Raw genomic sequence first — 21925 nt, 5'->3', positions numbered from 1 at the left:
GGAAACAGAGGGAACCTAACTAAACATAATAAAGGCCATATATGACAAACCCACAGCAAACATCATTCTCAATGGTGAAAAACTGAAAGCATTTCCTCTAAGATCAGGAAAAGGACAAGGATGTCCACTCTTGCCACTATTATTCAACACAGTTTTGGAAGTCCTAGCCACAGAAATCAGAGAAGAAAAAGAAATAAAAGGAATATAAATCGGAAAAGAAGAAGTTAAACTGTCACTGTTTGCAGATGACATGATACTATACATAGAGAATCCTAAAGATGCCACCAGAAAACTACTAGAGATAATCAATGAATTTGGTAAAATTGCAAGATACAAAATTAATGCACAGAAATCTCTTGCATTCCTATACACTAACAAGGAAAGATCAGAAAGAGAAATTAAGGAAACAATCCCATTCACCATTGCAATAAAAAGAATAAAATACCTAGGAATAAACCTACCTAAGAAGGTAAAAGACCTGTACTCAGAAAACTGTAAGACACTGATGAAAGAAATTAAAGATGATACAAACAGATGGAGAGATATACCATGTTGTTGGATTGGAAGCATCAATATTGTGAAAATGTCTATACTACCCAAAGCAATCTACAGATTCAATGCAATCCCTATCAAATTACCAGTGGCATTTTTTACAGAACTAGAATAGAAAATCTTAAAATTTGTATGGAGACACAGAAGACACTGAATAGCCAAAGCAGTCTTGAGGGAAAAAAACAGAGCTGGAGGAATCAGACTCCCTGACTTCAGACTATACTACAAAGCTACAGTAATCAAGACAATATGGTACTGGCACAAAAACAGAAATATAGAACAATGGAACAGGATAGAAAGCTCAGAGGTAAACCCACGCAGCTATGGTCAAAACTAATCTATGACAAAGGAGGCAAGAATATACAATGGAGAAAAGACAGTCTCTGCAATAAGTGGTGCTGAGAAAACTGGACAATTACCTGTAAAAGAATGAAATTAGAACACTCCCTAACACCATACATAAAAATAAACTCAAAATGGATTAAAGACCTAAACGTAAGACCAGACACAATAAAACTCTTAGAGAAAAACATAGGAAGAACACTCTTTGACATAAATCACAGCAAGATTTTTTTTGATCCACCTCCTAGAGGAATAGAAATAAAAACAAAAATAAACAAATGGGACCTAATGAAACTTCAAAGCTTTGCACAGCAAAGGAAACTACAAACAAGATGAAAAGACAATGTCAGAATGGGAGAAAATATTTGCAAATGAATCAACGGACAAAGGATTAATCTCCAAAATATATAAACAGCTAATGCAGCTCAATATACAACCCAATCAAGAAATGGGCAGAAGACCTAAACAGACATTTCTCCAAAGAAGACATACAGGTGCCCAAGAAGCACATGAAAAGCTGCTCAACATCACTAATTATTAGAGAAATGCAAATCAAAACTACAATGAGGTATCACCTCACACCAGTTAGAATGGGCATCATCAGAAAATCTACAAACAACAAATGCTGGAGAGGGTGTGGAGAAAAGGGAACCCTCTTGCACTGTTGGTGAGAATGTAAATTGATACAGCCACTATGGAGAACAGTATGGAGATTCCTTAAAAAACTAAAAATAGAATTACCATATGACCCAGCAATCCCACTACTGGGCATACACCCAGAGGAAACCATAATTCAAAAAGACACATGCACCCCAATGTTCATTGCAGCACTATTTACAATAGCCAGGTCATGGAAGCAACCTAAACGCCCATAGACAGATGAATGGATAAAGAAGATGTGGTAAATATATACAATGGAATATTACTCAGCCACAAAAAGGAACAAAATTGAGTTACTTGTAGTGAGGTGGATGGATCTAGAGACTGTCATACAGAGTGAAGTCAGAAAGAGAAAAACAAATATCGTATATTAACGCATGTATGTGGAACCTAGAAAAGTGGTACAGATGAACCAGTTTGCAGGGCAGAAATAGAGACACATATGTAGAGAACAAATGTATGGACACCAAGGGGGGAAAGCTGGGGGTGGGTGGTGGTGGTGGTGGTGGTGGTATGAATTGGGAGATTGGGATTGACATGTATACACTAATATGTATAAAAGATAACTAATAAGAAACTGCTGTATAAAAAATAAATAAAATAAAATTCAAAACAAAGAAAAAGAAATCTGGTGCTCCATTTGGCATAGTTTTTAACACATTGAGTCTATTTTCTTTATTTTTGAGAGGAAATTAAAGACCAGAAAGTTAAATAACCTTCCTAAGATTACAATGGGATCACTGGCAAAGCCTTGAAAAGAACCTGGTGTGTGTATTTTCAACCCATCGCTCTAATATACCATATTGCTTCTCTCTAAAAAAGGATAATTAATAAACTATCAACCACATTAGCTCCTCAAAGGCTTACTAATTTTTTAAGGAAAGGAAATGTCTTTCTTCATCTTTGCCCCCCTCCAATGTCAAGCAGTGACTGGCAAACAGTCAGTTCTCCATAAAAACTGTTCTTACTGACATAATTGTTATACACCAATGTGTAGAATGACCACCTATCCCCATCCGATACCTGCTTTGTTCTCCTGGAAAATTCTATTCAACCTTCAAAACTCAATGCACATAGCAACTCCTCTGTAAAGTCCTTCCTGATAAGTCAAGGTAGAATTATCGATACCTTCTCTAAATTACATCGATGTCTCGTATTAAATTATTTCATATCTAACATATTGTATTCCTCTTGTTTGCTTACATGCATCTCTCTCGAGCAGAGATCACGCTGTGCTCATCTTACACATAACACTTAGCACAGCATAAGGCACACAATAGGCATGAAATACATTTTTTTCCTACTGATTAAACAGAATTTGAGAGTGAGGTTTGAGAAAATATCGGTATTATAATCTGTATCTTATGGAAGTTTAAGCAGAAATATGCTTTCTTTCACATCACCATGTTTCATGAGTTAAGCTAGATTCTTACCAAACTCATCATATCTGAAACCTAACAGTTATTTCTCTTTAATGACTTTTGCATTATTAATTAATTCTAATTTTCATTTCTCTTCTGCTAATCTTTACTTAGCATTTATAATTTGAATATCAATCATTTGATTTGGGTCTTCACTCTTACAAATATTTTTAAAATCATGTTTATACAATTTTTAACTACTGGAAACCACTACAAAATAGAATAAAATCAGGAAAAAATATTAGCAAATGGTAAGCATGCTTTCCTAAATCAATATATTTTCATAATAAGACAACGAGTTTTAATGGGCTCTATCAGTTATAATTCATAAAACTAAATAACTATGTTATACTTTTTTCTGAACAAATTTAAAAGCTTTCCAACACCTAAAGCAGTCAAGGCTACTATTAATAAATAGCATGTAAATTCAAACATAGAATGGTGGCATTATGTACTTCTAATACTACTTACTTAATATAATTCAAATTGTGTGCGGTAATCAAGCTGATATTAAAAGTCTTGCGTCATGGGGAAATTCACACTTAAATACAATCTTAATTTCATATAAAGTCTACCAAAAGGGAATCTGCAGGGGAGGGGGTGAAGGGGAATGGGCATTTGGTTGTACAACATATTTTCCTTTTCTGTGAGTTCTCAAGGTAGCCTACTATTAAACAAAAAGTACCTACACTAGCCCTTCTAATTTTCTAGCGTTAGAAGTATTTAATTAATAGAATCTGTTCCTCGATATGTGATTTGAACAAAATAGATTTATATTATAAAGGTGGGTTGGATTAAAAGAAAAGGATACACAATTTACGAGACTACCTGAAATATAACAAATCTTGACTGAAGGCACCACACAAAAGTGTCAAGTGCATGAAGTGGGGGTAGATAACAGAGGAGCAAAAGAGAAAGAGATGGGGAACAGGAAAGCCTCAGTGGGAAGCAGAGAGATACAGAGAAAAAGAGGAAGGACAGAGAGGGAGACAGAGCACATGGTGGGGGCATATGAACCAGCTCAGCAAAAGGGTAATAAAAGAAGCAAAGTGCAATGACAAGTAATTTTTCCAAATACAGGTAAGTATAATTGGATCACAGAAACAACTGCAGTTGTCTCAAAATAAATTAGATGAAGACTATTTAGCCAGCATTTAGTTTATTTTTGTTTACTATTTCATTCAAATAAATCTGTCAAAGTGAATGTCAAACTTCTCAATCAATAGAAGTTAACCAATGGTCAGAATATACTATTGATACCTACATTTGAATATACTTGCTTGGCCTGTAATTCAAAATCAAAGTTGTCTTATTTAAAGATGGTACACATTTTCACTACAAATAAATGTATTCCAATATAGCAGTTTGGTAATATCAACACCACAAGTGCATTCATTTCAGTTTTTAATAAATAAGCAGAAAAGGGAAAAATTTTATACAGCATACCTTAAAAAGCATTTATTATTTTATATAATATTTGCAAACGAATATGTGAATCAGAGATCTTAATTCATTAATGTTACTGATATTTTGGAGACGAAAAGTTTCCTTTTGAAATTTTTATTTTGCGCTAGTGGCCATTTTACACTATAATGGAATCCCTCTTTTGTGCAGAGTAGCATTGCATATGACAGAAAATAAAGGTAAATCAACTAGGAGACTTCTTGCTATATTTTGATATCAACATTTTTAAAAAATGTTTTGCATCTATTGGATATAGTAATCACTTAAGTAGCCTGTCAAAAGTTTTCTCAAGTAATGAATTGTCCTATTAGATTCCATTAAAATGTTAGTCTTGAGAAACTTCCTGAAAGGACTGTTACAAGTTAAATGCTTATTTCCAGCTTGTAAAGATTCTGGGAGGCTATGTGATCTGGGTAAGGTATGCATATCAAAAGGAGATAGTAAATGAATGACTAGTTTAATTTTATTTGAATTTTAATGCAAATATAAAGATGAAGCATAAAGCATAAAAAAAGTCAACACCTTAGAAAATTTGATGGTGTTGTGAGGAAAATGTTATGGGGAAATGAATGTTGTTATAAAGTAAATAAAGGGTTTTTTTCACATTTTTTAGGCATTAAGCATGACCTACCTAATGCATAAGATTATATTCACAATATTTTTTGATACGTACTCTGAGAGTGCATGGCAGATGATCACTAAAGATGGAATACAGTTAAGACAACTTAGTTAACAGTTTCCTTTTATCATTTTTATTACATAAACATTATGGCCATACTAATGAAATTCTACTTAAAAATTTTTTTTACAAACTGTTGCCCCCCAAACTTCTAATTTATCCTTATTTCTTTCTAGTTCCATATGCATATCTCATTTTAACATAGCAGATATAACTTTTAATTCAGCTTCTAAAATAAGTTTACATTATAGCCTGGATAATCTTCCTTGCTACCATAGCCTCCATAATTATCAAAACTTCAAATAGACTTCTCCAGTTTTGCACTATTATAACCCTTACAATGAACACTTTTGGCAGGCATAATTGGTTCTCTACCCAACAATTACTTCCTATCCCCTTAGAACTATGAACTCTAAGCCAATCTTGATAATTCTAACTCCATTGCTAGCGATTAGTTAGGAACTGGCATGAGTAACAATTATGGCCCAAAAAACACATGAAGAAGTATACAGAAGAGGCTTCTAGAAAAGTTTCTCTCAGTTTCAAATGGGTATTTGAGTACAGGATGCTTAAAATTGTTATATCCCTCTTGTAAACACAAGGGGACAATACTCAGAACAAAATCTTAGTGGATGTTGTTGTATACCACCCGTATGAACCCCTCAGAACTGCACTAATTCCTCAAGCTGCCCCCAAGTGTTGCATGCTCAGTGCTCATAGCTGAGTCCTTTACCCAAGAAGTTATGCTCCCTCCCCAGGGGGCAGCCATATGGAGCCCTCCTGGCCCCTGCCTCAGTTAGGTCATCTCTGAAGATCTACACCAGCTTCAAACTCCTGTGGGATTGGTTGAGGTATCTGTTCACAATTTAACTTCCTCTTCAAAGTCTTTCTGCCCTTATTCCCTCACAGGTGTTGTTACTAATTTATCAAGTTCTAACAGTGGTAATTACAGTAGTCCCCAAACAGACAGATTTGGCATTTGGAAGAACTAATATTCCTCGGCCTGTGGGATTAAGGACTATCATAATGGGGACTACCCTGGCGGTCCAGTGGTTAGGACTCCACACTTCCACTGCAGGGAGCACGGGTTCAATCCCTGGTCGGGGAACTAAGATCCCGCATGCCGCGGGCCTAAAAAACAAACAAATAAACAAAAACTATCGTAATGGGCCAACTGGAAACCTCTGAAAATACCCTCCCCAACTGGTAAAGATTAAATAAAAAATAAGGATGCATCATCCTGCATCCTTATTTTTTATTTAACACATTACATCCCTGTTTTATTTCATTTTATATTTTATTGAAGTATAATTGACTTGCAATATTGTATTAGTTTCAGGTGTACAACATAGTGATTCAATATTTTTATATATTACAAAATGATCAACACAGTAAGTCTCATTACCATCTGTCACCATACAAAATTATTACAGTATTTTTGACTATATTCCACATAACACTCTATGAAGAAGAAAATTACACAACTGAACCCCGCCTGAGTTCCAGACTCACAAAATCATGATAAAGGAAGAACTTCTGGCTCAGTGGCTTGTAGTGTCAACTAGTTCTTGGTACAAAAAACCAAGCAGAAGCTTGGATGAAATTGTCAAGAACAACAATTGCATGGCTGTGGAAATCAAACAAAGCTACATTAAAAAATTGAGAAAAATGCTAGAGTTTCAGAAAATAACAACAGAAGTCTGTTACCTTCTTACCTGGAGCTGCTCCCACAGCCCCCTTCTGGTATACATACATAAAGGATCAATAGTTTCAGCAGCACAAGGCTGGCTGGGAAAACCAGCAGCTTTGCTACTTGACTTGGGGTGGGGTGAAAATCCATGGCTCTGTCAGCTAGAAGAAGCAAACCCAATAGGAAAGAAAGAGAGAACCAGCAGCTTAGCTAGCCTCAGATTGCAGTCGCACATACGGTGAATAGCAGACCAGCCAGAATTTGACAGGGAAGCCCTGGAAATGAGAAACCCACAGAAAGAAAACTTGATAAACTCTCCACACATATCATACTGACTAGGAAATTATACCATGTTCAGGGTAGATCCTGAGATACTCCGGTAAAAAGTAAAATCCAAGCAAGTGACTTGAAAACTAGCTGAACTCCGAATGTGTCCCCAACACTACACACAGATTGATTAGCAGAGGGTGAAAGCCTTAAAAGCTGAGAATATTTGATCACAATTTCTGTCCAAATCTCTAGCTGGCAATTAGACTATGCAGACACAGCAGCAGCCCATCGGAAGGTAAGCCTCTTACCACCAGAAAAAACTGCAATGACATATGCAAAGTACTGAGAGAGGGGGAAAAACTCTGTCAACCAAGAATCCTATATCCGAAGAAATTATTCTCCAAAAATAAAGGTGAAATTTTAAAACTTTCCCAGATTAAAGCAAAACAAAAATAGGCATATGTCTTTTATACCACAGGATCCAAGTACCTAGCTTAGTGGCTGGAACTGGCTCCTTAAATTTGCTGAATCAAATATATAAAAAGATATAATTTATTGTCACTTATTATTTCTTTGAAAAAAATAAAGTTTAAAATTAGAAACACATATTTCCTGTTTCCTCAGTAAAATTTGGAGACTTGCCCCCTCTACTATCTCAAGAATAGGATATGAGGCCCAAATTCTAGGTTAATCAAAACCTAGGTATCCTTAATAACAAAGCAAAGGGCAATGGTCCCATGGGAAATAAAATTTTTCTTTAAAAAATTCTCAACATGTATAGAGTAGGATATGCTGATATAAAGTGGCTTTTACAATCACCTGTAAGAAAAAAATTTAAACTTGATTGAACTGCTGACTCTTTGAACATTGTGTGCACATTCACGCATGCACACACACACTTTTAAATATGTGTACTACTGTATAAGATATAATCATATCTATTTTTTAAAATTTTTAAATTAAATTTATTTTTTTTACAGCAGGTTCTTATTAGTTATCCATTTTATACACATCAGTGTATACATGTCAATCCCAATCTCCCAATGCATCCCACCAACCCCCCCCGCCACTTTCCCCCCTTGGTGTCCATATGTTTGTTCTCTACATCTGTGTCTCTATTTCTGCCCTGCAAACCGGTTCATCTGTACCATTTTTCTAGGTTCTACATATATAATCATATCTAAAATGCATTTGGTTTGAAGAGACTGAAATGTATTCCATTCATACTCATTTATTCTAAACCTAGAATTTTAGCATCTTTTTGTTCTCTTTTAGTTTCCTTTTTTTGATGTCCTTCATCTTACATACAGTCTAACTTTTCTTATCATCTTGATCATTCATTAAAGTTCACAGTTTTCATGATCTTACTATTTTATTCAACAATCCATTCCATGAATTAAGGTAATTATATATTTCAAGACTTGGACAAAAGTATCAGGAGCATCTTAGATCCCTATGAAATGAAACCTTCACTTATTTTTAATTAGATCCTCTGTTGAAAGAGTTAACAACATTCTTGCACTCTAGGATTCCATGCTTATTGTGTCAGGCTGACTTTATTTGCTCCTGAAAGAGATCTTTACCAACCTAAGCCCTACAAAAAGAGGCAGATAAGCAGTACCAGGGAGAATGGGGTTAAGGATGGCAATAATTTGAGCTGCCCTTTTGCTTTGAAACACATCTCCCCATATCCCAAGTAATTCCTCAAGAAGTCCTTCTCATGGATACATCCTAGAAAGGAAAACAGACAGCTCCAAGTTCAAGCTAACAAAAACAAAATTCCATCCTATGTACAATTTTCTTGGATGAGTCAGCTAGCATAAATGCAGTCAAATTTTCAGCACAGTTCTTACTCCTGTTCCACAAAGCTGCAATTCTAGGGTGATAGGAAATGCTTTCATAGTTCATGTTTCATACTCTAGTACTATAATTATTGATATTTAATATCTTTTAGTTGAATGATATAAAGAATGAATGAATCTACTGTATACTTCTCAAAATACTGAAATAGACTTAGACCCAACTTTTATGCTATTTCAATGCTTTTGTAAGTCAAATAAAATTGGTTTGTAAAACATTTGTAACACCATTAGGGTATTTGCTCTGATATGCCTCTTACCAATTAATAGCAATATGTCCTTCACAAAGCTTTGTATTTTTCTATACATTGAACCAATTTCATCATTAAAATTTTAAAGCTATTCTAAATAGCAATATCTAGGCATCATCTACTATATTCTAGTTCAATTTAACAGAGACTTCAATGTAAGTTAAAGGTTAACGTTTCCTATTTACCATACTAACTTCAACAACTAGTCTATAATTTAATTCTGCTTTTAATTTTTCATGCAGCTAGCTAAACACCCTCTCAAATATCCCACAAACTGAAATCTGAAATATTTTTCCCTTGATATATACTAGATATGTTTCTTGGATACTAAGTTTTCCATTAAAAACAATCTTTTTTCTTTTTTATTTCTATTTTTTTATTTTTTATTTTTTTAACATCTTTATTGGGGTATAATTGCTTTACGATGGTGTGTTAGTTTCTGCTTTATAACAAAGTGAATCAGTTATACATATACATATGTTCCCATATGTCTTCCCTCTTGCGTCTCCCTCCCTCCCACCCTCCCTATCCCACCCCTCCAGGCTGTCACAAAGCACCGAGCCAATATCCCTGTGCCATGCGGCTGCTTCCCACTAGCTATCTACCTTACTACGTTTGTTAGTGTGTATATGTCCATGACTCTCTCTCAATCCTTTTTCTTTAGGCAAATGCTTAACATAGTGTTTTATCCATAATTAACAAGGAAATATTTTTGCAACTACAAGGAATTACTATCTTAAACATTTTACATGTTGCAATTTATCAAGAAACAAAAAACTCTCCTTTATTCCTATTTGTAAATCTACCTTCTGGCTATGCACTTACAAATTAATTTTGAGTTAGTTTAGCTTCTTAATATGCTTAGATATCTATCAGGTGTATTGTGGTATTCACCAAAATAAATTACAGAAATATTATAAAGTTAAAAAAAATAAATAAAAACATGCGAAGTATACAGTTAAATATTCAACTGATTTGGGGATGAATAAAGAGTTTCTAGGGTTAAAAGGAATGGGAAAAAATCACCAAATATGCAAAGACTTAGCTATACTAAATTCAGTATTTCCAAATGACCAAAGAAAATTAGTAGCTAAACATCAAAATGGGAAATACATTTGGAACAGATGACAGTTAAATGGGTTAAATTCTAACCATACAAAAATATCTTATAAACCAATAAGAGCAAAACTAATTAATACCCAATAGGACAATGGGTAGAAGAAATAAAAGCAATGAACAAGACAATTCATAGAAGAATATATCAAACACCAATAAACATACAAAACATTCATCTTCACAATAAAATTCAAATTAAAATGACAGATACTATTTTTTTTTTTTTGCGGTACGCAGGCCTCTCACTGTTGTGGCCTCTCCCATTGCGGAGCACAGGCTCCGGATGCGTAGGCTCAGTGGCCATGGCTCACGGGCCCAGCCGCTCTGCGGCATGTGGGATCTTCCCAGACCGGGGCACGAACCCGTGTCCCCTGCATCGGCAGGTGGACTCTCAACCACTGTGCCACCAGGGAAGCCCGACAGATACTATTTTTTGTGGTCTATTCAAATGGCAAAAATGTGGTTTATCAAGACTGAAAACTCAAGCACATCTGACAGGAGAATGGAGTGTTATAATCTTTCTGGAGAGCAGGTTGGTAATCTGAATTAAAAGTTTAAAAGAATCAAAGCACAAATATGTATTTGTGAAATACTCAGAAAACAGGCAAAAAATTATGTATAAAGATAGCCATTATAATATTATTTATACCAGCCACTGGAAGCAACTGCAATGACCCCAGATAGATGAATAGTTTGTGGTACAGCCTTATGATAGAACATCAGTGCAGCCATTTAAAACATTTCTGAAGAACATCTAAAGGCTTGGAGAAAAGTTAATTGTATGATATCAACTGAAAAAAATCAGAATACAAAATTATATAGTATGATACCAATTTTGTAGATTTGTAAAATACACATGCATTGGAAAAAGGGAAGAAAATACAACAAAATATTAGCAATAGCTATATATGGGGGAAAGGATTGTGGATAGCTTGTATTTCATTCTTTACACTGAGCAATTTTTCAGATGTTCTATAGTAAACATATTGCTCCTTTTAAACGGAAACACACAAAAAATGGTATTTTTACAACTATAGCTAATAGGTATTTTTAAATATGCCATCAAGTGATACAAGAACATTTTCAGAAACAAAGCAAAAACCAATTCTTAAAAATGTCAATAGACTTTTCTACTACATGAATTACTGAAAATATTCACTTTTTATAACTTGAAATTTTCTTCACATAACCAGCATCATTAAAGAACTTAAAAGTAAAAGTAGAAATGTCTAACAATTAAATGTCTACTCAGAAATACAACCTAAAAAGAAAATCCTTATCTAATGAATTACAGGAAAATGTGTGATTAGAATATAGTGCTTACCTTTTTCACTTACACTTTCACTTTCAATCTCAACATCATCGCAACTTGTATATTCCGGTGTAGAAGCTAATTCCTCCTCTGAACTGCTCAATGAAACCTGGCGCATTTTACCTCCTTTCTTTGATTTATGAGGCTTTGGTGGTGGAGGTCTCACTGACTCTGACTGGTCAGAACTGAGAGAATCATTCCTTAACATTGTTTCCATTTTTTCACGTTTTGTTTTCCTTACAGCAGAGCTAGGATCTAAGTGCTGTTGTTTCCTTAGCGAGTCAGTACGTCTCATGTCTGGTCTATCAATGGGTATTGGACTCCTCCGGGGGGTAGGAGGACTATGGTTTGTGGTCCTTTGTGGATAAGAACTTGGTCCCTGAGCCTCTCGAGTTCTTTCCATTGAATAAGATCGCTGATTTTCCATGGCAGCTCTACGTTCAGATACAGATCTTTGCCTTGATGGTCGTTCCATCCTTAGCATAGAAATCCTGGAGTCTTCCAGTTCAGCATTTGCTAAAGAAACATCACTGTGCCTTCTCTCATGCCTGGCTCGTGACACTTCAGCATGGATACGCATTTGTTCTTCATAGGGCTGTGGCTTTACTGGATAACGGGCCAAATTCGGATCACTTCGATAGCGTGCCTGGTATTCCTCCTCTCTCCTTTGTCTTTCATATTCATCTCTGCTCTCTGCATCCTCATCATCTACAATATATTCTTTGGAATGTCTATGACTTCTCCTGTTGGAGTCCCTATAATTTATATGATCAGACTCTTCATAAAACTGAGGTTCACGTTGAGACCTCCTATCAGCATAATCTGATGGAGATCTAGGCATCGCGCTGTCCGAAGTAGCATACTGTGAATATTCTTCTCTTTCTTCCCTTTGGTCGTATCTTCTATTCTGATCTCTGGACACTGATGGACTTCGTTTCCTAAGTAACCAAAGAAAAAGAATGAGGAAAAGAGCAGAATTTAGGCAATTTCACATTTTACTGATTCACTGGCAGGTTGATGGATAAATTCAAATACTTCTTTTGCTCCTTTTTTAAAAATTTCATTTAAAAATCAGACCATAACAAAAGTTTTACTAATATTCATTTTATTCAGTTCAAATAGGAAATTTAAAAGGTACTTTTAATATGCTTCTTAAATGCCTGGCACGCCCATATGGAATATACATTGGTCCTGAAATTAGATAATCAACATCATACTCTACTGCAGCAAAAGAACTTTTATTCTAATTTCTTTGCTTGGCTCAATACACTGAAGCTATCTCCCAATTGTTATTCAGAAGCTTAGAAAAATTCCATCTTCCTTTCTCTCTATTCCTGACACCTTGATTTCATAGTCACTTGAAAACCTGATGAAGCCAAACTGATCCAGCTCAAGAGTTGAATGCTTTCAACTGAAACTAAGGGCTGGCTCTTAAAAATCATTTTTCATTCAACATCTACCTAGATCACTCCTAGTATCAGTTCATCTAAATCTTCATCTTATCATTATATCTCCAATCCTTTACTGCTCTAACTTGAGATAATCAATTTAAATAAATACCAACTATAATGATTTGTTCATTTAAAAAAGAAGTCAGAAAGATCTGCTATTTTTATTCCATTTTCATTAAATTAAGGCCAGCTCCACGACACTTCTCTGTCTTCACAGCTGACTCCTAATATGTCCTTACAGACCCAGAAGAAGAGTGTTTGTTAAGTTTTCAACCTGCCCCTCTAACACCAGTACAATCTGGTAGAACTTGCAATCACACATCATACTCTTTGCCAACAAAATATTCACGCTGTCCTCTTCTCTGGCACAAACTCAGATAATGGCAATCACTAGCCACGAGAAGCAATGGAACTGGAATCCTGAAGATGACAGAAAAGGTTTCGAATAACTGTTACAGAGATTTTGCCAGGACAAATGAAATAGTGGGGTCAGATGAAGTTAAAGATGACCAAGATTAGATAGCTCAGTTGAGAATTTCTTAGACAATATTTTCTTGATTCCAAAAGAAAGAGCAGAGAAAGGATACACATGGAGTGACCCAACCCAGCAGCAGCATCATTCTCTCAATCCTCTTTTGTATCACCTAGTCCCTTTCCCCCATATCTGGAATGCAGTCTGCTAATGCATCAGTTAGGGTTCCTTAACAGAAACAAAAGTCACTCTAGGTTTTCCAGGGAGTCAGCGTTTCAATATAGAAATCAAAACTACACAACTGTTGAACCTGCTAAGGAATGAAGGTCAGAGAAGATAATGCTGTTCTTAGCCTGGAGAACCAAAGACAGGGTTCTCAAAATGGTCATTAGGAAACTGCTGTGAATTCGAAAAGCCTTGAGGAATTTGCCACCAATTACCTCAGCTGCCTACAGCATTAGGGTGGTCAATTAAAAGGAGTTTCATCTAGGAGCCACTAAGACTTTCACATCTGCCTATCTGCCTGCCAACAACTCTGCTTGACAATTATGGTTTCTATAACTCTTCTACCTTTCAAATCTCACACATGTGCATTGCTAGGGTTGACTCTAACCTAGAGCCATAAAGGGAAAAGTACTGCAGTAAATGAAGGAGCTGGCCTGTTCCCTTAAATGTTTTATGATTAAGCAAGTGTATGCGCTTTTTTTTACATTTACATATAAAACATTTAGGACTTAATTACAAATCTTTTAGGTTCCAATTGTTACATAATACCATAGATTCCTACAGTTTAAAATATACAATCAAAACAGAGCACTCAAAATAAATTATACAGTATTAACCTACATAATATCCTATTTATGTGTCTGTCATGCATAATTCATTTTACTTTTTGTCATTATTTTTATACATATGAATAAAGAAAAAATACTCTAGTATGGTAGCAATGTATCATGAAAAGAACACTAGAGTTAAGGGATCTGGGTTTCTTAGTCCTACTTCTGCTATTAACCAGTTACTTGAACCTATAAAGCCATTTAATCTTTGAGAGTCTGTGTTTTAAAGTGAGAGACATAGATTATACACATTAACTCAAATATTATTTTAACAAATATGTATTAGGTAAGAACTAAATGCCGCACACTATAATATAGATTAGGAATACAGGAATGATTAAGAGATGACCCTTATAAGAAGCTGAATGATTCTAAAACCTTCTTTCATTTCTTAGAGATTATGATCTTATAATATTGATACCACAACTTCATCCAGTTAATATGCCTAAATGAAAGCTTAAAGCATCGCAAAAAATAAGGATGCTCTTATCAAGATGTAATTAACTGACTAGTGCCAATTTTCAATATACTCACATCTCATTAACTAGCTACTTAGTACTAACTATACTAAAAATATATATACTAACTGAGATAAGTGAGAATTTCTCTAGGGAACTCTAAAGAATAAGCAATTAAATTAGTTCCTTCTCAAACTGACCATCTAACATCCATTAGATTAGATGTAGAATTTATGTTAGGAATCCAAATTCATTTCAGTATGTTTAAAATAATATAACAAGTTTTTTCAATCTAAGTTAATAAATTTATTTTCTCTAAAACTGTGTTATTCATAAATCTAATTTAATATAAACAAATTGATACTGTTTCAAGAGTAAGGCTAGTGTTTCTCAGATTTATATGTACATAAGAAAAGAATTTTTTAAATCTCATTTAGCGATTGCTTAATAAAATAAATTTTAATTTCCTTAAAATTCAGTGTGGACTGAATAGGAAATTTTATAGCTATATATAAGCATATGAATTTTGGAAACATAATAAAAAAGGAAGTAAAATGTGATTTGCTAAATGAAAGCAGTATTATTTCATTACAATAGGCCAGTAAGAGCAGCTCATCAGCTAGAGCTCACTTTTGTGCCTTTGTGTTTCCCCAGCATATTACTACTCATCCTACAGACAATTACCTAACTAGTGTTCTGTACTGTCCACTAGACTTCAAATTTTGAACCAGAAAGGGCTATGTCTAACACACCTTTGTACCTCCAGTATTTATTCAGTCACTCAACGAATATTTATTTAGTGCTTACTATGGGCCAGGTATGATTCTGGTTGCTGGAAATGCAACAGAAAAATGACACATAAGGTCTCAGCCCTCAAGAAGTTCTTTCTAGTAGGGAAGACAGACAGTAAGCATATAAACAAATTAAGGTAATTTCATATAGTAATAAGTCCTATAGAAGAAAACTGAAACAGGGTAGAATTACAAAAAGTGACTGAGTGAAGCTACTTTCAATAAGGAAGTTCTTTCTAAAAAAGTACATTTGAACTAAGACCTGAAGAGCATAGTTACATGATATGTAGCCCATTTATATAAAACATACAGCTTTGCTGGAGAAGTTTTGGGTATTCTCATTAAATTGCTATTCTTTTCTTTTCTTTCCCTTATTATTATTTTTTTTTACTCAAAGCTGTTTTATAAAATATAAATTTACTGAATTCTTAATTGTTATTTTATTGAATCTAGGATTTTCCAGGGTAGTTCATCTCTAGAACCCATCTAAAAGCAGTCCACTAAGCCTTTTTCACATGCTCCTCCCTTTCAAAAGATTTCATGCTCCCAAATGAGTAAACTGTAATTTACCATATTTGGTAAATACTTCATTATATTTTATTTCAGTTGAAAGTCAAAAGAAAAACAAGCAGACTAAATCAGAATGAATGGACACTGGTTTTACAATATTATCAAAAATACTTACATGCCTAAGATTGTTAATACAAATTAATCTCTAAAATGTGGAACTTAAAGCCATACAAGAAAGTGAAGTAAAAAATTTCAGAAAATGTTCAGGGAAAAATTGGATATTTTGAAGGACGGTCAACTTAATGATGGCCTTCTTCCTCACTGCACTTCTTCCCTAGGTAATCTGACCCATTTCTATCCAGAAATGTCTATAATACTCCTTAAATGTTAAGTTTCAAGAGAACAGGCAACCTGGGTCTAAGGAGGATGGCAGATAGTAGGTGCTCAATCTTCTGAATTAAAGAACCGACCGATTAATTCTCCCTTAGATTATCTCTACTTTTCATGGCTTGCTCTCTTTTTCTGACTCAAACCCACTGATGTGCTAAAATAGTCTAGATCTTCTCTTTCCCCTACTACTCCCATGGCAGTAATAGGGCCTTAAGTGCAATGAAGAAACTACTATTATTAGTAGTGTAATTTATCTCTATTGTATGTTAATTTGGCTTTTGTTGAACTTCAGACTATTGTTTATAAAATGACTTCTTTGGCAAAAATTTGAGTGTCAATCCCTTTAGAACTAAACAGTTAGAAAAAAATCTCTTTGTAAATTAGGGATTTCTAGTAATACATTTAACATCATGCTGGGTATGGACAGAAATGGGGAGAAAAAAAGCAACACTTCATTCCTGAGGAATTAACATAAATTTTTGAAAGTAAATAGGGTAAAAGTGAATATAGTGAACCTTTATAACACAGGAAATATATATTCCATTGTATTGATAAATAAAAATATTCATTATACAGTTCAATTCTAAAAGAAATTCTATTATTAATTAGACCTTAGCAAGCTATTTAAGTGCTTTTTAAAGATCATACCTTAGGAAAACTGAATCCAATATTAAATCCAGCAATCACTTTGTTCTAGAGATTATAAAATTTGCCTGAAGCATGTGAATCAGACTGTAGATGCTGATTTGTACTGGATTTAAGTAAAAATAGAACACTGGTCATGATTTCTGAAATTGGGATGACTATTGTCACTGTTCCTTAACATAATTTCTGAAATTGGGATGACTATTGTCACTGTTACTTAACTCTATGCTTTCAGGTAGAGTACTTGATAGTATATTTATTAAAGCCATGTTAGAAGCAAGGCAAGATTTTATTCTAAGAATACTCTTACCAAACAATGATGAATCTGCTATCAGTTATTCTAAAATATTCAAATACTCATCAAAACAATTTTTACCAGTCATATCATTAATTATTTCATATATACTTTCTTAAACTTAAAATTGCTATATATCTTAGACACTATATTATTTCAGAAACTGAAGAAAATCCATGAAAATATAAGTACTATATCTCTAACCTTTATTTTCCCTACTGGCCTTTATAAGCAGGCCCTAGCATTTATTATTATCAAATGGAAAACATTTAATATGAAGAAGAATATAGTGAGAATCTGTACACTTCTCTGGACAATCATAAAGCATTTAACAGTATTTAACCCATAAATTTTAATTCAGAAGAATGTAGCAATTCATCTAAGATGTTATACTTCACTTAATCCTTCAAAGACCCTTAGAAATTAAAAGGCAGAATCCAGAATTATGACTTTTTTTAGAATAAAATGTATTTGTGACATTATGTAGTGCCTTAATTTTCACTCCTATTCATCAATCTCTAGTTCTAATATATAACAATATCAGTATTATATTCACTTTGTATTTACCTAATATCTGTTCATCTTACTTCTCTTTATTAAAACCTAGGTTGCTACAATTATTTTCTCTTTCACCATATTATAGTGGTCTTAACTGGAACTAGTTTATAGAAAAATCACATAAAGAAATGTCCTAAATCTATTATTATTATTTTTACTTTTGGCTGTGTTGGGTCTTTGTTGCTGTCCGCGAGCTTTCTTTAGTTGCAGTGAGCGGGCTTCTCATTGCGGTGGCTTCTCTTCTTGCAGAGCACAGGCTCTAGGTGCACAGGCTCCAGTAGTTGTGGCTTGTGGGCTCTAGAGCGCAGACTTAGTAGTTGTGGTGCATGGGCTTAGTGGCTTCGCCGCACGTGGGGTCTTCCCCAACCAGGGCTCGAACCCGTGTCCCCTGCGTTGGCAGGCAGATTCTTAACCACTGCCCCACCAGGGAAGCCCCTAAATCTTCTTTAATCAGTAGCATTTCTTGTTCACTGCTTATAAGTTTTTTGTCATATGGACTAATTATTCAATCTATTTCTAAATATTCTAGCTGTATATTCACACCCACTCCATTATAAATGTCTGATTAGGCATAATAGGTTGAGCAAAAAACTCTACCAATTAGTCTCTTTAAAATTCCATGTCTAAAAATCATATTGACTGATAGAGAAACTCCAAATTAAAAGATTCTTTCCCAATTAAAGCCACTTTTGACAATTTCCCAAAGGCAGTCTCAATTTATATACTGTATACTAATTCATGATGTTTTTAATATTAGTTTCTATTTTAATATTTACAATCTTTAACATCCTATGTGTTTGTGTTATTATACTACCTAGAATACTGACCATATATACTATAAAATAATCATCAAGTTTCTGAAAATATAATCCAGTAAACATTTGAAAACATTTACAAGGACAGTGAAAGGTTACGTGGAAACTTAAGTTTTAATATTCATATATTTTTAACTCTTAAGACTTATGCAATTTTTAAGAATCATAATGACAATGAGAGAAGAGTGAAGAATTTGAAGATTACGAATTTCTGTAAATTCAAATCTATGTTATTACAATTAAGCACTACCTATATGAAAATCTCTTACTCTTGTTTAATTAGTAGAGATTATTAAATAATTGTCATTTTATATATAAAAGAATAGAAATGACATTTGAAGAGTCAATAATCTGAAAAAACCTCCAACTTTTTAAAAGCTTAATAAGGCATGATGTTGCTAAATAAATTGAAATACTTCATTAATTCAATTACAAAATGCTAGCCATACAGTTTAAACATAACATTGCAATCAAATTCTGAAATTTGAAGCTGTTGAGACACATTAAATCAAGGATTTAACAGAAGCATACGATCCTGTAAAACATAAAATATGTAGGTTCTATTCCTATAATTCCTACAAAAAGGAATTTTTACAAATCAAACAATTTATATTCATCATAAAACATGTAAAAAAAACAATCTTTTTTTACATTTCACAGTATTCAACACATTTTTATATTTTTACCTTTCGCTCAACCAATGCACATCTGTCGAGCATGAAGCATCATGTTGACAAAAATACATCGGCACTATGCCGGGCAGTGCTTTCATTTAATCCTTCTATCTCTAGCAAAATCATAGGAGCCATCCTTAATCAGATGATTTGAAAGTCTCTACTTGCTCACAATCATTTTATTTCAAAACTCAATTACCAAAAAAGTTACACATAAAACAAAACTCATTCACGGATGGAGTCATAAAATCCTCTAGTGATGGGACTGTTAAGAAAAAGGTTATTCCTTAATGCCGTTACTATGTGGCTGTATATAGCTCAGGTCAAGTAAGAATGTACCCTGTAAGAAGGATTATGGTACTTAGCTGATTAGAGCCTCACAATACTGAACACCAGATGCATCCTACATCCAAGGCATTTCTGGGCACTATACTTAAAACGGACATATTCAAAAATTGTAAACCACATTCTCCTATATGAATTACAGTATTTCTAAAATAAAAGGATTTGTTGTGTTTGCTATTGATGTCTACCACACTGCTTTCACTATAAAATGTAGAGTGATAGTAAAAGATGGAGATGGTTTAACAGGTCTACTCTATCATTTCTTTTCAATTATTCAGTAAGAAGTTTCCTAATCTTTACTAAAAAGAGAATGCTCCCCTAAAGGCGTAACAAAACAGGAAGTAGCAGTTTCTATAAAAATTTAATTGAAAATGTGTTCCATGAGCTAAGAATTGGTTAGACACTGAGTTTAAATCAAGCTTTGCTCACTTTATTACTTCAACGCCTCTATTCAGTCATGCAAAAAACTAAAAAATAGGAAAAAAAGATAACACCATGGATTCCTTTCTACCAAAAGCCAATTACCTAGATGTTAATGTTATACTTCTGAGAATTATGTTTAAGTGATTCCAAATAAACTTATATAAAACTGAGAAAAAGTCCGTGTTTGAAGAGTAGGGAGAGATGCGAAAGTAGTATGCTGTGTTTTGGTCTCCCAAATTTCAAGTTTAAATGAGGGTTTAGGAATATGTTGTAGCACCATTCAACTACTTATGCAGTATTCATCTACAGAATTCTCTCCTAAAATGTAGACCTTGGAGACATTGGGCACAAGGGGTGGGCAGGCGGAGGCAGGGTGTGGGGAATAGGGACAGATAAAGTCATTTTTACCCTCTGAGATTCCTAATACAGACTTGTAGACTATTCAAACAGAAATGCAATAAAAATTAGAAATGCAAGTTAATTCATTTTTACAGAAATATTAACCAATAATAAAATTCAACCACTTAGACCCCAGTGTTCATTTCAAACTGAAAAAAAAAAAATCCACATAGTATTTTGATTCTTCCAAGCTGGTAAGTCCAGAAGATTTCAGAAACAATATTACAGGTGATGCTATGATAGCGAACTGTCTTCTTTACTTTTCCTTCCATTCACTTTTACCCCTTCAGTGAGCTCTTGGCAATGTGTTCCCAATGGTAATGCACACTCTGCTGCCCTTCCTCTCTCCCATTAACCTTGCTTCTAGCTCCTCTCAGACTGTCCACCTCAGACTGTCTTTCGTATCATTTCTAGCACCACTGCTGCTTTCTCTTTACTCTCTACAGATTGTTCTATGCTCCAATTTCTTCTTCCCCCTTTGAGAGTTATTGAGTTGGCCAAAAACTTCGGGTTTTCCATAACATCTTATGGAAAAAACCCGAACGAACTTTTTGGCCAACCCAATATCTTGTCCTTTTTCAAACTCTTTACTTTGACTTTTTTTTTTTCAATTATTCCCTAGATAAGTACTTCTTATGCATTCAAATTTATGAAGGTCCAATTCGGGGTTTAAAAAGTTTTCATGAGAATATTATAATTTTAGTATCCATTGACCACTTCAGAAATACAAAATAACAAAAAGATTCTGTGAATCAGATACCAGCTTAAATTAATTTTATTTTATTCATGATAATATTTTCAACTTATATTTGAAAGATGAAGACCTAGTACATGCAAATCTCTAGAAAATGGTGCACAAATGATGCTCCCTTATAGTAACACATTGGGCCACTCCCCTTTCCCCACTACCCCTCCCAAAATTGCTATGTCAAAAAGAGACACAAAGACTAGGAACCATTCTATACTAGAAGGTAATTTGAACCTGTAGTAATTTTATTTCCCTTCTTTAATGTGCTCTATCGAAGTCTATGGCAGTCTTAAAAACAATCCTACAATAAAGATTCACTGGAATCAATACAAAGAAGTACAATGAGCAACATAGAAGACATAAAAGAGGGAAAAAAAGAATAAATAAGTTTATCTAAACTTCCATAATCATCAGAGAAAGGTCCTAGAGTTATTTTGTTCTATTTTCCACTGAAAAATTTATATTCTTTTAATATTACTGCCCCTCTACTGAACTTCAA

General features: G+C 34.1%; 1 protein-coding gene across 11 annotated transcripts in view; it reads right to left on the bottom strand.

The window, feature by feature from the left end:
- Nucleotides 1–21925, bottom strand: part of RIMS2 (regulating synaptic membrane exocytosis 2) — a 609946-nt gene that overhangs the window by 259005 nt on the left and 329016 nt on the right. For all 11 annotated transcript variants that reach the window (XM_059995029.1, XM_059995033.1, XM_059995038.1 and 8 more), the window contains one exon: nucleotides 11629–12554. In XM_059995029.1, the coding sequence (XP_059851012.1) occupies nucleotides 11629–12554 (926 nt within the window). The remainder of the gene's footprint in view (nucleotides 1–11628; nucleotides 12555–21925) is intronic.

This window comes from Delphinus delphis, chromosome 17 (assembly GCF_949987515.2).
Source record: "Delphinus delphis chromosome 17, mDelDel1.2, whole genome shotgun sequence".
NCBI classification, from domain to species: Eukaryota; Metazoa; Chordata; class Mammalia; order Artiodactyla; family Delphinidae; genus Delphinus; species Delphinus delphis.
The sequence above is the reverse complement of the archived record's forward strand: the minus strand, read 5'-3'. Positions and strand labels throughout refer to the sequence as shown.